Source organism: Macaca fascicularis, chromosome 7 (assembly GCF_037993035.2).
Source record: "Macaca fascicularis isolate 582-1 chromosome 7, T2T-MFA8v1.1".
Classification (NCBI taxonomy): domain Eukaryota; kingdom Metazoa; phylum Chordata; class Mammalia; order Primates; family Cercopithecidae; genus Macaca; species Macaca fascicularis.
In genome coordinates, this window is record NC_088381.1 from 171,036,956 (window position 1) to 171,050,867 (window position 13,912).

A 13,912-nucleotide genomic window follows, 5' to 3' on the forward strand; every position below is an offset into this window, starting at 1 on the left:
CTTGAACCCAGGAGGCGGAGGTTGCTGTGAGACGAGATCACACCCCTGCACTTCAACTTGGGCAACAGAGTGAGACTCCGTCTTGAAAAACACACACACACACACAGACACACATATATATATATATATATAATGTGCTTAACCACACATTACTAAAGAATTGCAGGTCCCACTTACGCCATTTTTTTACCTATCAGATTGCCAAAGGTTGTGCGATAGAATTGGCAAGGGTGTGGAAACATGCATCCCCACGATACTGGGAGTGTAGATTGGCATGGGCTTGTTGGAAGTTAAACACAGAAAGATATTGATTGGCCTCCTCTTCCCTGGCCACAGTGCTGCCCTCCACCCCCTTCTTCCTCAGCCTCCCTGCCCTGAGCCCCATCCCTATTCTGCCACAGAACCACCGTGGGTGTCTGCAGAGTTGGGCCTTAGAAACCTGCCGAGGAAAGCAAGCTCCTGGGGGAGAGGAGCAACTACGTTTTGAGGACGAGCTTCCCTCAAATGGGCTGCTGCCTTCCTCGGCCCTCAGACCCGCCAGTCAGACTCTGGCTCTCAGCAAATGCCTCCCCAATTCCTTCAGTGGAACAGCAACGTAACTGAAGGCCGAAAGAGGACTTGAAAAGATGGATGGGGGGGAGGATTGAGGCATCCCGTGGCTACTGGGAAGCCGCTGCCACAGTCTTCCTGCTCAGCAGGGACTGTTCAGCATGGCTCCATCTCTGGCTCTGCCTCGTTAGTCTCTCCCCAGGGGCCCTGCAGTTGATGTCCTTGTGGGGAGTCCTTGTCCTTGCTCTGCTCGTGGACAGACACCCAGCAGGTGCCCGTGGGATTGGGCTTAACAGTCGCCATCATCCAGCCTCAGCAAACATGAAGTGTGTGCTATTAGAGAAGGCCTAACCCAAAACTTATCCCAATTTTCCATGGACTAAAAATAATCTAGATTAAGGTTCTAGGTGAGTAATGTAAATACTCAGTAGGTCATGCTGCTCTCACGTACTTGGGAAGCATTATTTCCAGACTCCAAACTGAGAGGCCAAGGGAAACCCTCCGTCTCTCAACCAGCAGAGGCAGACACCAGCTGTGTCCCCAGCTCCGCTGTCCACCTGTGCTTGAGTGCTATGTGAGTGGCCATGCCTCCCTGAGCATTGCACGTTAGGGGCTGTGTGAACCAGAAGCAGCTCTGGCACAGAGGAGACGTGCTAAGTGGAAGCCCTTGTGGCGAGGCCCCCACCAGCAGACTGTTCTGAGGCAAGCCGCCCTCACTGGTCAGATCTGACCAGATCTTTGGAGATACCTGTGATGTCCTGAGACACTCACACTCTGTGACAATAATGACTCAGCCGTACGTAACGTGAGTGCCGTAGCTTAGGGGACAGTGATGGTGAGCAGAGCCATTACTGGGGGCCCCGTTGGGATCTCAGCGGGACTGAAGGAAGACAGGTTGTATGTTTAAAGTTGACAGTACTTTCTCTCTCTGTAGAAACATGAAGACACCGACTGTCCCTGCGTGGTGGTATCCTGCCCTCACAAATGCAGCGTCCAGACTCTCCTGAGGAGCGAGGTAGGGGCGGCCAGGCCCGGCCGGGAGCCTGTGAAGCCCTTAGGGCTGCGTGCCTGGGTCCCCTTCCCTGCATAGCCAAAGCCTCACGTTTTCCCAGTTCATGAGAGTCATGTGTATAGCCAGAAAAATTAAAACCGCAGCAAAAAGCCTTACACCATTTTTTGGAAGTCAGAAGCAAGCAGTCAAAAGCTACGCTGTAGGGTCGGGTGCAGTGGCTCACACCTGTAATCCCAGCACTTTTGGAGGCCTCGGCGGGTGGGTCACCTGAGATCAGGAGTTCAAAACCAGACTGGCCAACATGCTGAAACCTCGTCTCTGCTAAAAATACAAAAACTAGCCGGGCGTGGTGGTGCACACCTGTAATCCCAGCTATCCAGGAGTCTAAGGCAGGAGAATCATTTGAACCCAGGAGGCGGAGGTTGCACTGAGCCGAGATCGCACTACTGCACTCCAGCCTGGGCAACAAGAGCGAAACTCCATCTCAAAAACAAAACAAAACAAAACTACAGTGTGGTAAATTCAGAGCAAAGATTGTGAAGCATTAAGAAAATGGGAATATTTTATATACAGTACAAGCAAAGGTGACAAGGGGTTTTTAAAGCAATTTTAACTCTATAGAATAGTAATTGCTGTTAGATTATCTCAAGAACATGAATTAGAGACACTTCAGAACCATTTTGCTCACACATGCTGGGTGGAGGACAGCTCCCACATTTTAGGGCCTCCAGAAGGGCCCCGCGTGGCCTCCCCCAAGGGTTGCGCGTCTCACATTGCCCTTGGCACTCTCTTTGAGATAGGTAGATTTTGCGTTGACTTCATTTGATCAGGATATGTCCAGTTGGGAAAATTTCAAGGATTCTTAATGTTTCTGCATCTGTCCTTACCTGGAGCTCCTTTAGTTAGTATTCTGGGAGTCATCTGGGGCTACCCTGGGCTCCCTGGATGTGTGGTACCCTGATCTAAGGAGCCGGCTCACCTGCTCACCTCAGCATTTTTCAACAGACTGAAATTTTATTAATAGATACAGGGTAGCAGCAGGAATAACCAGCCTCGCATGCCCCTGACTGAGCAAGAGGGCCCATGTGGGGCTAGGGTCAGGGACTCGGGGTACAGGAGGGCCCAGAGAGCCACTCTCCCCCAGAGTGTGCCCTCCCAGGACCTTGAAGCTGAGGGTCAGGGCACAGTCTCGCCTGATGACAGTGGCCTCTGGGCCCTGAATGTGCCCCTGGGAGGAACTGGGGAAAAATACATGTAAATTATTGCCACAACTGAACAATCCTCTGTTAGTGTTTAAAGAGTGCGTGCTGTTGAAATAATTTTTTTTTTTTTGAGACGGAGTCTTGCTCTGTCGCCCAGGCTGGAGTGCAGTGGCCGGATCTCAGCTCCCTGCAAGCTCTGCCTCCCGGGTTTACGCCATTCTCCTGCCTCAGCCTCCCGAGTAGCTGGGACTACAAGCGCCTGCCGCCTCGCTTGGCTAATTTTTTGTATTTTTTGTAGAGATGGGGTTTCACCAAGTTAGGATGGTCTCGATCTCCTGACCTCGTGATCCGCCTGCCTCAGCCTCCTAAAGTGCTGGGATTACAGGCGTGAGCCACTGCACCCAGCCAATTAATTATTTATTTATTTTATTTTTAGTTTTGTTATTTATTTTTATTTATTTATTTATTTTTTTTTGAGATGGAGTCTCTCTCTGTCGCCCAGGCTGGAGTGCAGTGGCGTGATCTCTGCTCACTGCAAGCTCCGCCACCTCCCGGGTTAATGCCATTCTCCTGCCTCAACCTCCCTAGAAGCTGGGACTACAGGCGCCCGCCACCATGCCTGGCTAATTTTTTTGTATTTTCAGTAGAGACAGGGTTTCACCGTGTTCGCCAGGATGGTCTCGATCTCCTGACCTCGTGATCCGCCCGCCTCGGCCTCCCAAAGTGCTGGGATTACAGGCGTGAGCCACCACACCCGGCCAATAATTTATTTTTTTAAAACATTGTTAAACCTGCATCTCTGTTGGGTTTCTGATGAAAGATGCTATTGAGCTATAGGTTATTCCTGCCCCTATTCCAGAGCTCCTGTAGATTCCCTAAGACTCAGAATACTGATAATAAAACCAATTTAGAAAAAGGTCCAACACCGAATTTACTCTAGTACACTGAAAATAACATGCATCAAGCCCAGTGTGTCCCTGGTTTAACATGTAATAGTGTTGACATGCAGGTTTGTTATTGCAGTAATGACACTGGAAGAATACATTCTAAGTTTTTTAATTAACCTTGTTCTGTGCAGTCTTCACATTGCGTTTCCCTGCCAGTCACCTGTCACGTGCCTTGTGGGCGCTTCCTGCAGGGACAGCCGATCTGGGTTCCGAGGAGCAGCAAGGGCATCAGGCTGCCAGGTTCCTACCGCCTTGACTCTGCCCTGGCTCTGAGACTTTCCTTGAAGGTCAACCCTAGCGGTGGCCACATGGGCCCCTCAGTCCCTGCCCCTCCTCCTTAGCTTTCGCAGCAGGGATCCATTTTCCCCTCTGTTGTAAATACCCACCTAGAGGGAAGGACCGCCTTTGTCCTGGGAGACTGAGAAGTTGTAGAACTTAGCTGCATCCTCCAGGAGGACGTGCTTCGTGAGCCTTGAGAACACATGCGTGCTGGCACACAGAAAGACACCTTCCAGCTGCTGCACCCACTGCTGCACCCACACACCCTCCTCCCAAGGAGAGTCTATGTTCTGTGAAGAAGATCTATCCCTAGAGTTTCCTGATGGGAATTTCTTCAATAAAAGGCAAAACTTCTGCTCAGTCTTGGGGCATGATAAAGAAAAAAAAAGACCAAACTATACCTCATTTGTATTAGCCTAACTCCTTAAAATGTAATCTTTTCCATTCCCTTTTCTCTTGTTAGGGCATCATAAGTGATTTTTATTTGATAACTCACCAGCATTTGAGCTGAGCAAGGGACTTTTTTCTTGCAAAATTAGTTATCTGCTCCCAGCCCCACCTAAATTTCCTGCCATCAATTAGAGGTGACAGTATTAAGATTCTATTGCTAGACTGATCTTAGAGGTCTTTGAAAAGCTACCTGAGTTTCTGGCCCTTACAGAGGGAAAAAGTCTTTTCAGATGAAGGAAAAACTCATCTGCACTTATCTCAAGTATTATGAGTAATGGTACATTGTGTAAGCTTGCTTTGAAAATATATTTATTTTTGTGTACCGTATATTAGGTGTGTGACCCAGTTGCATTCTGAATGCTTTCTATTTTTTTGTGTTTTCATGCAATTTTTGTTTATGGTCTTTAAATGTGCATTTCAGTTTATGTTTTTTCTTTCTTTTTTAAATTCTGGCACTACAGATGGCATGTCACATTTTGAACAATTTGTTCTAAAGAAACTGCAAGTTTAAGAAATGTTATAGTAAATGTATTCTTGTATATTGGCGTATATGTGTATACACGTGACTAGACCGTATATTTACTGCATAGAAGTCTAGGCAGAGATGATATATACACACCTGTAGCGATAAACACCATTCTTAATAGTACAGCCCAGATGCTATCTGTGCCCTAATATGTTTGAACATTTTCATGCAAACGTTTGTGCCACAACTCACGTCTCTTTCCCGTTGCAGTTGAGTGCACACTTGTCAGAGTGTGTCAATGCCCCCAGCACCTGTAGTTTTAAGCGCTATGGCTGCGTTTTTCAGGTCAGTATCCGACATTTGTCCTTCCCAGTCACTGACATTCTGCCATGAGAGAAAGTTATTATATTAACATTTTAACATGCAAGCTCTGGACTCCTTATTCTTCGTCATGAAACTGAAACACCCTGTTGCCTGGGTGACGAAAGCCACGTGCAGCAGGCGGGATGCTCGCTTTCCAGTTGGTGGTGTTTTGAGACTGCAGGGAGACACTGCGCTGAGGTGGAAGTTAATACATTAAGAGAAGTGCTACATCCAAACCAGCTAGTAACGCAACAGACAGGCTTGACGTTTGGTGGGGTTTTCAGATAGATTGTTACGGAAATTTTCGCTGTTACCTGAATATAAGCGAATATCAAACTGAGCATAGTTTCAACAGCGTGTGTGTCAGTACACAGCCATAATGATCACACACGTGTGTATCCATAAATGCATTTGATATACATGTCTGTGCTGACTCTGACCCCAGCTGGGGACAGACGCAAAATGGAGCACAGCTCATAGAGAGCATACCTCCCAGAGAACAGCGTGGGGAGGGCGTCTCTGCTGCTGCCACACATGTAGTGTGAGAAATCTGCATCTGGTGTTTTGTTGTTGTTTATTTTTTAACACATCTGAGATTGCTAGTGAATGGAACCAAGTTTTCATTTAAATATATGTATCTTAAAACTATCAAGAGGCAGTATATGTTACAATTACAGTATTTTATATTTTACGTAGCACCAATACATTGTTATGAAGTCAGTACAGAGAGATTGGCATCTTAGTATTTTCTGAGGAAGAGAACAGCCAAAGAGTAAGAATGACTGTGCCTTCCTTTGCTTTAGTCTCTAACAAGACTGAGCCTCCCCTGTTCTGTCGTACGTAGTATCATTCATTCTCTCTGTGTATGTGTATATATATGTTTATATATTGCAACACTTATATCAACATATATATATGAATATTCTATGTACAGAGTATATGTTTTGGAGATCATTAAAATGCTTTCTGTGGCTTCTTAATTTTCTAATAGCAAAACAAATTATATTTCAGACAAATTATTTCCTTAAATATATGAAGTACAATTACATGTGCTTATTCCTGACTCTAAAATGGTCTACATCTTATGTACTCTGTAGATTGTATTTGTTTTGTATGTAACTTTTCTAAGAATACTAGAATGGTGAAGAGCAATACATCTTTGGATACAGTGTATTTGAACTAATAAATTAATACTTTAGTAAATTCTTTTGAATCCTGCTTTGCTTACATGTTTACTAGACTATTGTCTAGTAAAGTTGTGGCAGTATCTCGCCACAACTATGGGTATCTAAACATTTTCCACTTATACTACATTTTAATGAGAAAAATAGTTTATAATAGATCAAGAATGAGTTTAAAATTTAATTTCTTGATATTACAAGTGTCAACCCTTGATAAGAAGCCACTTGAGATGAGCTGGAGGGATGAGGAAATAACCCTGAGATGCTCACTGTGGCATTGCAGGGTGCTGGCTCTGCTGGCTCACTGTGGCATTGAAGGGTGCTGGCCTCCTCACCTGCACGCAGTAGCCAGGTGGCCCTGAGCACAGCCCTCCTTAGGCGCAGAGATTCCCTGTTCATTTGATGCAAATAGGTCTCCCCTCTTTGTGTTTAGTGCTGCTTTTAGGGTTGTATGTTAGCCTTTCTGCCCTTTGGAATGCAGCGAGGTTCGCTGAATGCCTCACATCTTTGCTCTCGCAGGGGACAAACCAGCAGATCAAGGCCCACGAGGCCAGCTCCGCCGTGCAGCACGTCAACCTGCTGAAGGAGTGGAGCAACTCGCTCGAAAAGAAGGTGGGCTGCACACTTTCCTGCTGCTATGGGATTTATATCATCTCTGCAGATTATTTAAAGACAGAACCTTTTTATAGTTATTAATGGGTTTTGGATAAAAGAAACCATATCAAGAGATTGTCAAAAAAAACTCTGTGTGTTCCTGAGCTTATAAATGAAGGTGTTTTATTTTTGTTCTTTGTTTTTTAATTGCCAAACAAGTGTGAAGTGCTTTTTTAAAGTCAATCACATTGTGATTTTTTTAGCATCCATCCAGCACAGAGATGATCAGATGCCCAGTCCCCACCCTGCTGGTTTTTTTTTGTAAGCAAAGTTCTGTTGGAAGACAGCCACCCTTACTCGCTCTGTGTTGTCTGTGGCTTCTTTCGCTCGAAAGCAGCAGAGTTAGAGATTGTGGGGACTGTACAGCTTGAGATATTGACTACTTGGCTCTTTATAGAATAAGTTTGCCAGCCCTGACCTGGGTGGTTACCCCTCTAAATGTGTTACACTTCTGTGTCTTTTACAAGAGACAAACAGGAGAAAATATTTGATATGACTACAATTGATTTTGTCATTTGACACCTTGTGAAACTTGGTGCGCTCTCCACATAGATGGGACCACTTCCCGAAAAGACTCACTCTCCCATGCTGTTTTTTTTTTCTTTTTTTTTTTTTTTGAGACCGAGTTTTGCTCTTGTAGCCCAGGCTGGAGTGCAATGGCACGATCTCCGTTCACTGCAACCTCTGCCTCCCGGGTTCAAGCAATTCTCCTGCCTCAGCCTCCCGAGTAGCTGGTATTACAGGTGCGCACCACCATACCCAGCTAATTTTTGTATTTTTGTAGAGACGGGGTTTTGCCATGTCGGTCAGGCTGGTCTCAAACTCCCGACCTCAGGTGATCTGCCCACCTCAGCCTCCCAAAGTGCTGGGATTACAGGTGTGGGCCACCGTGCCCAGCCTCCATGCTGTTCTTGAGAGACCTTCATTGCAGGCCTGTAGATGCAGGAGCAAGCACCTTCCTGCAATAACGCTAGCTCTCAGTGGAGTTTGTTCTGTGATGTTCAGCTCAGCGGGGCCTTCTTCTTATCATGAGAAGATGAAAACCTCTAAGAATTGATAGAGAAGAAGTTGTTGTAGGATCTACCATTGTGGCTTAATTACAAAAATATAAACTTAATTCAATATTCAACAAACATGTATTGAGAACTTGTAGTAGGAGGACACTAAGGTGAATTAGAACAGCCAATGGAGTTGACATTTGAGTTTCGTAAAGATTTGAATGTCTTGTTTCCAGTGTTAAATCCCAGCAATTTAAAATGTAAATATACTGCAAGGAGTCTAAAATTTTAAATCAAAATATTTCCCTTTAACCTGCCTTAAGAGAGTTTTTCATCTAAATGCTTGAGCTGAGGTTGAGAAGCAGTGGAAGGATTGGCGTCCTGTGCACACACATGGAGCAGAACAATGCTGATAGGCAGCAATGCAGAACTCATATTTGCAGAATCCTGGAGATCTTCCTGTGAGCATAGAGCATTTGCTCTGAGTTCAACGGTGGTTTACCTAGGAATCTTTTTTCCCTCTTTTTGAAGCTGGCATTTTGTTTCTGTCTTTTCAAAATTGTAGGCATAGATCATAAGGCTTCTTACCTCTCATAGATGCTGTGTTTCTCATTTAGAAGGTTCTTCGCTTCAATTTAAGGATAGGCTTTGTGGGCCGGGCGTGGTGGCTCACGCCTGTAATCCTAGCACTTTGGGAGGCCAAGGTGGGTGGATCACGAGGTCAGGAGATCGAGACCATCCTGGCTAACACGGTGAAACCCCATCTCTACTAAAAATACAAAAAAAAAAAAAAAAAAATTAGCCGGGCGTGGTGGCGGGCGCCTATAGTCCCAGCTACTTGGGAGGCTAAGGCAAGAGAATGGCGTGAACCCAGGAGGCAGAGCTTGCAGTGAGCCGAGATGGCGCCACTGCACTTCAGCCTGGGCGACAGAGTGAGACTCCGTCTCAAAAAAAAAAAAAAGGATAGGCTTTGTGGCTGGGCGTGGTGGCTCATGCCTATAATCCCAGCACTTTGGGAGGCCGAGGCAGGCAGATCACCTGAGGTTGGGAGTTCAAGACCAGCTTGACCAACATGGAGAAACCCCGTCTCTAACAACAAAAAAAATTCAAAAATTAGCCGGACATGGCGGGCGCCTGTAGTCCCAGCTACTTGGGAGGCTGAGGCAGGAGAGTTGCTTGAACCCGAGAAATGGAGTTTGCAGTGAGCCAAGATCTCGCCACTGCACTCCAGCCTGGGCGACAGAATGAGACTGTCTCAAAAAAAAAAAAAAAAAAAAATGTTACCACTGAGTTAGATACACAGTAGTTGAACAGGTCTGCAGCACGTGGTTATCCAGCAGGATGGTTGTGGACTATGCTGTCATCTGGCAGCCTTTCAAGGCCGAGTCCCTGTGAGGATTCGGCTCCTTCCTTTCCATTCTGTGCTCTTTTCCCCACTGAAAGTGAATGGTTTGCATCATTGGAAACCCCAGGACATACCAGAGCAGCCCGCCCACACACAGTGCAGCAGTTTCTCACTCTGTGAATGCCTCATGTGTTTAAACTATCTCCAGCCAAGTCACGGTGGAAGCCCCGAGAGTGCAGGATGCACAGCTGTGCACTGCCTTCTTGGACGTTGCCAAAGGACTGATACCTCCCGGACTCTGCCCATCAGAGCAAACCCCCGCCCTGTTGTCAGGCCAGCCAAGCCTCGGCTCTGCACATTCTCATTGTGCTTATGAGAATGTGCATGGTGCCCTTCACTAGGTCCAAAAGCAAAGGCTGGACAAAGAGCAGCGATTTTATGTTTACTTACAATGGGAATTTATTTCTTATTATAGAATTATTCAGTTGGAATTTCTTAGGTTATTTTGTTCATCTGTCATAGAAAATAGAATGTTTGAGCTGGTTCAAAAAGACTGATCCTCAGCCAGGCACGGTGGCTCACGCCTGTAATCGTAGCACTTTGGGAGGCCGAGGCAGGCAGATTGCCTGAGCTTAGGAGTTCAAGACCAGCCTGGGTAACACTGTGAAACCCTGTCTCTACTAAAATACAAAAAATTAGCCGGGTGTGGCGGTGTGCGCCTGTAGTCCCAGCTATTCGGGAGGCTGAGGCAGGAGAATTGCTTGAACCCGGGAGGCAGAGGTTGCAGTGAGCCAAGATCACGCCAGCCTGGGCAACAGAGTAAGACTTGTCTCCAAAAAAAAAAAAAAAAACAGGCCATTCCTCACATTCATAGTCAAACTAAAGAAAAACTGCAAAATGGACTTAAAAACACCCATTTTATATTTTAAGAAGGCTTAAATGGAGGGGAAATGTAAAGCCCCCCCACCAAAGTGGGCTGGAGTAAAGGACGTTCTCAGTGCAAAGAACCTCGGACCTCCTGGGCAGGTGTTTCGCCGGCTCCTTGGAAACACACCTGCCGGGTGGACTTTCCCGTGCCTGCGGCATCTCCCTGTAGACGAGTGGAAGCAGCGATCTGCAGGACCTGGGAGTGGAATTCTTTGATTAAATAAATAAATAGTTTAAATAAGGGAAGTCCTAAAGTGAAAGAAGTTGAGTTGGCTGGGCGCGGTGGCTCAAGCCTGTAATCCCAGCACTTTGGGAGGCCGAGACGGGCGGATCACGAGGTCAGGAGATCGAGACCATCTTGGCTAACGCAGTGAAACCTCGTCTCTACTAAAAAAATACAAAAAAACTAGCCGGGAGTGGTGGCGGGCGCCTGTAGTCCCAGCTACTTGGGAGGCTGAGGCAGGAGAATGGCATGAACCCGGGAGGCAGAGCTTGCAGTGAGCCGAGATCCCGCCACTGCACTCCAGCCTGGGTGACAGAGCAAGACTCTGTCTCAAAAAAAAAAAAAAAAGTTGAGTTTAGTGTGACATGACATGTGTTCATTGTTGTAAGTTGCTTCTGCTCATGCTCAACTGCTAGATTTGTTGGAGAGCAGTGGCGCAGTTATGGCTCACTGCAGCCTTGACCTCCCGGGCTCAAGTGGTTGCACCCAGCCTCCCCGGTAGCTGGGACTGTAGGCGTTTGCACCACACCTGGCTAATTTTTGTTTTTTCTTTTTGTAGAGATGGGGTTTTGCCATGTTGTTGTCCAGGCTGGTTTTCAATTCCTTGGGCTCAAGTTGTCCGTCTGCCTCAGCCTTCCAAAGTGCTGAGACCACGTGTGAGCCATGACAGCTGGCCTATTGACAATGTTTTGGAGACATTACTGGGATTTTTGTCAAAAGAGTTGGCATACATGTCATCTTTTTGCAGGGATATGAGAATAAAGAGTCTGAGAATTCTGTCCCGTGTTTGACAGATGGAAATGAATGAATTGTTACTTTCAGAGGGACACAACCACCACGCGATGCTGCATATGGCCCGCTCCACATTCGTGCAGGTTGACCACTTGTAGGAGTTCGTGGACGTATGAGGCAAGGAAGGAAGGAAAGCCAAGTTTTGCAGAGTAAAATCCTAGGAAAGTGAAGTTATATTTTGCCCATGAGACATTGCAAGTTTTGTATTCCTTAGTAAATACATACTTGTTTTAAAATAAGGTAGTGATTGCTTCAAAAGATGTCTCTTGACTTGGCCAGCTGTGCCGAATATGAACAGGACGCCCGTCTTTAGGCTGGTTGTCCTTTAGATGGACAGCATCAAGAGCCAGCTCTGTATCACATCTGGTTTTGTGCCGAGATGCCCTCAGGCCGTCACCTTTGTGACCATTGGTCCCCAGGCATTGGTGGTTTTAGAGTGTACATCGTTGGAGAGGCACACAACGCATCTGGCACAGAGCTTAGGGTCTTCTGGGGTGGAGACCACCACCCCAATGGATAGACAGAGACACCCGTTGGTAGATGGGGGGTCAAGATGCCCTTTGTAAAAATCTTGTGAGGAAGAAAGCCTCGTAGGAGTTACCCTTGAACTTTCATCTTTGAGACCAGGTGTTAATTTGTCTTTGGGAGCTAATTATCTTTCAGAAAGATTTGGAAAGGTCAGAGGTGGGGTTGGAAATGCTCACTCAGCAGGCCCTCCCTTCAGCTGACATGGGTTGCAGAGGCTCTTCTGTGCTTCTGTGGAAGGGTATCCTCAGGTGTCAGTTCTGCCTGCCCATGTTGAGGGGGAGCAGACTGGCCCCAAGGGTGCAGCACCCATGTAATTTTTTGTATTCTCATCACTCTGTCATTATGTTGGCGCAGCTGTTGAAACTGCAGGGTGTGGCCCCTGGGTGGATGTGAAATAATTTAGTAGGTTGTGACCAGCATTGTTTATATTTATGGGGTACAGTGTAATGTTTTGGTATATATACATACACATTGCAGAATAGTTAAATCGAGCTAATTAACATATCCATCACGTCACTTCATTTAAAATCTGCTCCCCCAGCAGTCTTGAAACACGTGTTAGTATGAATCAGTCACCATGCTGTTCAGTGGGCTCAAAAACATCCGTCCTTCTGTCTACCTGAGGCTGTGTGCCCTCTGCCCAGCAGCTCCACAAGCCCACCCCACCACCCACCTCCACCGCCCACCTCCACCAGCCCCGGTAACCCCCATTCCCTGCTTCTGTGAGCCTGACTTTTTTAGATCCCACGTCTAAATGAGAGTACATACTGTTTGCCTTTCTGTGCTTGGCCTATTTCACTTAGCATAGTGTTCTCCAGGGACTAGTATTTTCTTAAATGAAATGGAATAAAAGAAAAAATATCAGGGTGCATTATAAATTATTAGGGCAAGTACAGCTTTATGACATCTGTTTTCAGGGATACCCACACACGTTGGTATAAATGGGGTGGTACATAAGCATCTGTTTCTTACTATGTTTCCTGGTCAACAGTTGAAAAATACTCTGGTAAAAGATTTACTAGTTTTTAGCAAAAACTTGAAAAAGCATCTCATTTATTCTGAAATTCAATCAGCTGCTGCACTTTGCCTCACCCTAATTACTGGAAGAGATTCTGAGAAACACTGTTTATGGGATTCCCTATTAAATTAGGACTGGCTGGGTGTGGTGACTTACACCTCTAATCCCAACCCTTTGAGAGGCTGAGGTAGGAGGATCACTTTAGGCCAGGAGTTTGAGACTAGCCTGGGCAACATAGCAAGACCCCAGCTCTAAAAAAAAATTTTTTTTTAAAGCCTAACCAGACATGGTGGCGGCATGTACCTGTAGGCCTAGCTACTCAAGAGGCTGAAGTGGGAGGATCACTTGAGCCCAGGAGGTCAAGGCTGCAGTGAGCTATGATTGCACCACTGCACTCCAGCCTGGGGACAGAGCAAGACCCTGTCTCTAGAGGGAAAAAAGAAAAGAAAAGTACCAGGACTACCACTTTCTGTGTGAAGGGATTTTTTTCTTTGAAACTCTGTCAATAAGCTAACAGAAGGCCTATCTTGTGAAAATTTAATTTATATCGTTGTTAATTAATATGAAAACCACTTTTGGTTACATTAATTAAAGAATTTCTTTTTTAGGTTTCCTTGTTGCAGAATGAAAGTGTAGAAAAAAACAAGAGCATACAAAGTTTGCACAATCAGATATGTAGCTTTGAAATTGAAATTGAGAGACAAAAGGAAATGCTTCGAAATAATGAATCCAAAATCCTTCATTTACAGGTAAGAATCTTAGGACTGTGGCCAGATCAAAGGGTAGAGGAGCTTGCCTGTGTTCCCCTTCAGGGCTTAGCAAACTGCTTGAGCTGAGTCCTTGACCTTTGCAAGCAGAAAGGCAACTGATTTCTCTGGCCTAAGCGAAGGCTTAGAAAAGGCAGCTGGGCTAGCACAGGCCCAGCCTGGGAAGCTGCAGGTCAGCGTTTTCTTACTGCCTTTTCTCTGGAGAGCAAGC

At 46.1% G+C, this 13,912-nt stretch overlaps 1 protein-coding gene across 12 annotated transcripts in view; it reads left to right on the forward strand.

The window, feature by feature from the left end:
* TRAF3 (TNF receptor associated factor 3) overlaps window positions 1-13,912 on the forward strand; it is a 139,827-nt gene that overhangs the window by 112,602 nt on the left and 13,313 nt on the right. For 5 of the 12 annotated variants that reach the window (XM_045397031.2, XM_045397032.2, XM_045397034.2 and 2 more), the window contains 4 exons: window positions 1,484-1,564; window positions 5,176-5,250; window positions 6,969-7,061; window positions 13,543-13,683. In XM_045397031.2, the coding sequence (XP_045252966.2) occupies window positions 1,484-1,564; window positions 5,176-5,250; window positions 6,969-7,061; window positions 13,543-13,683 (390 nt within the window). The remainder of the gene's footprint in view (window positions 1-1,483; window positions 1,565-5,175; window positions 5,251-6,968; window positions 7,062-13,542; window positions 13,684-13,912) is intronic. The other 7 variants (XM_045397035.2, XM_073998301.1, XM_073998302.1 and 4 more) reach the window with 2 other exon arrangements.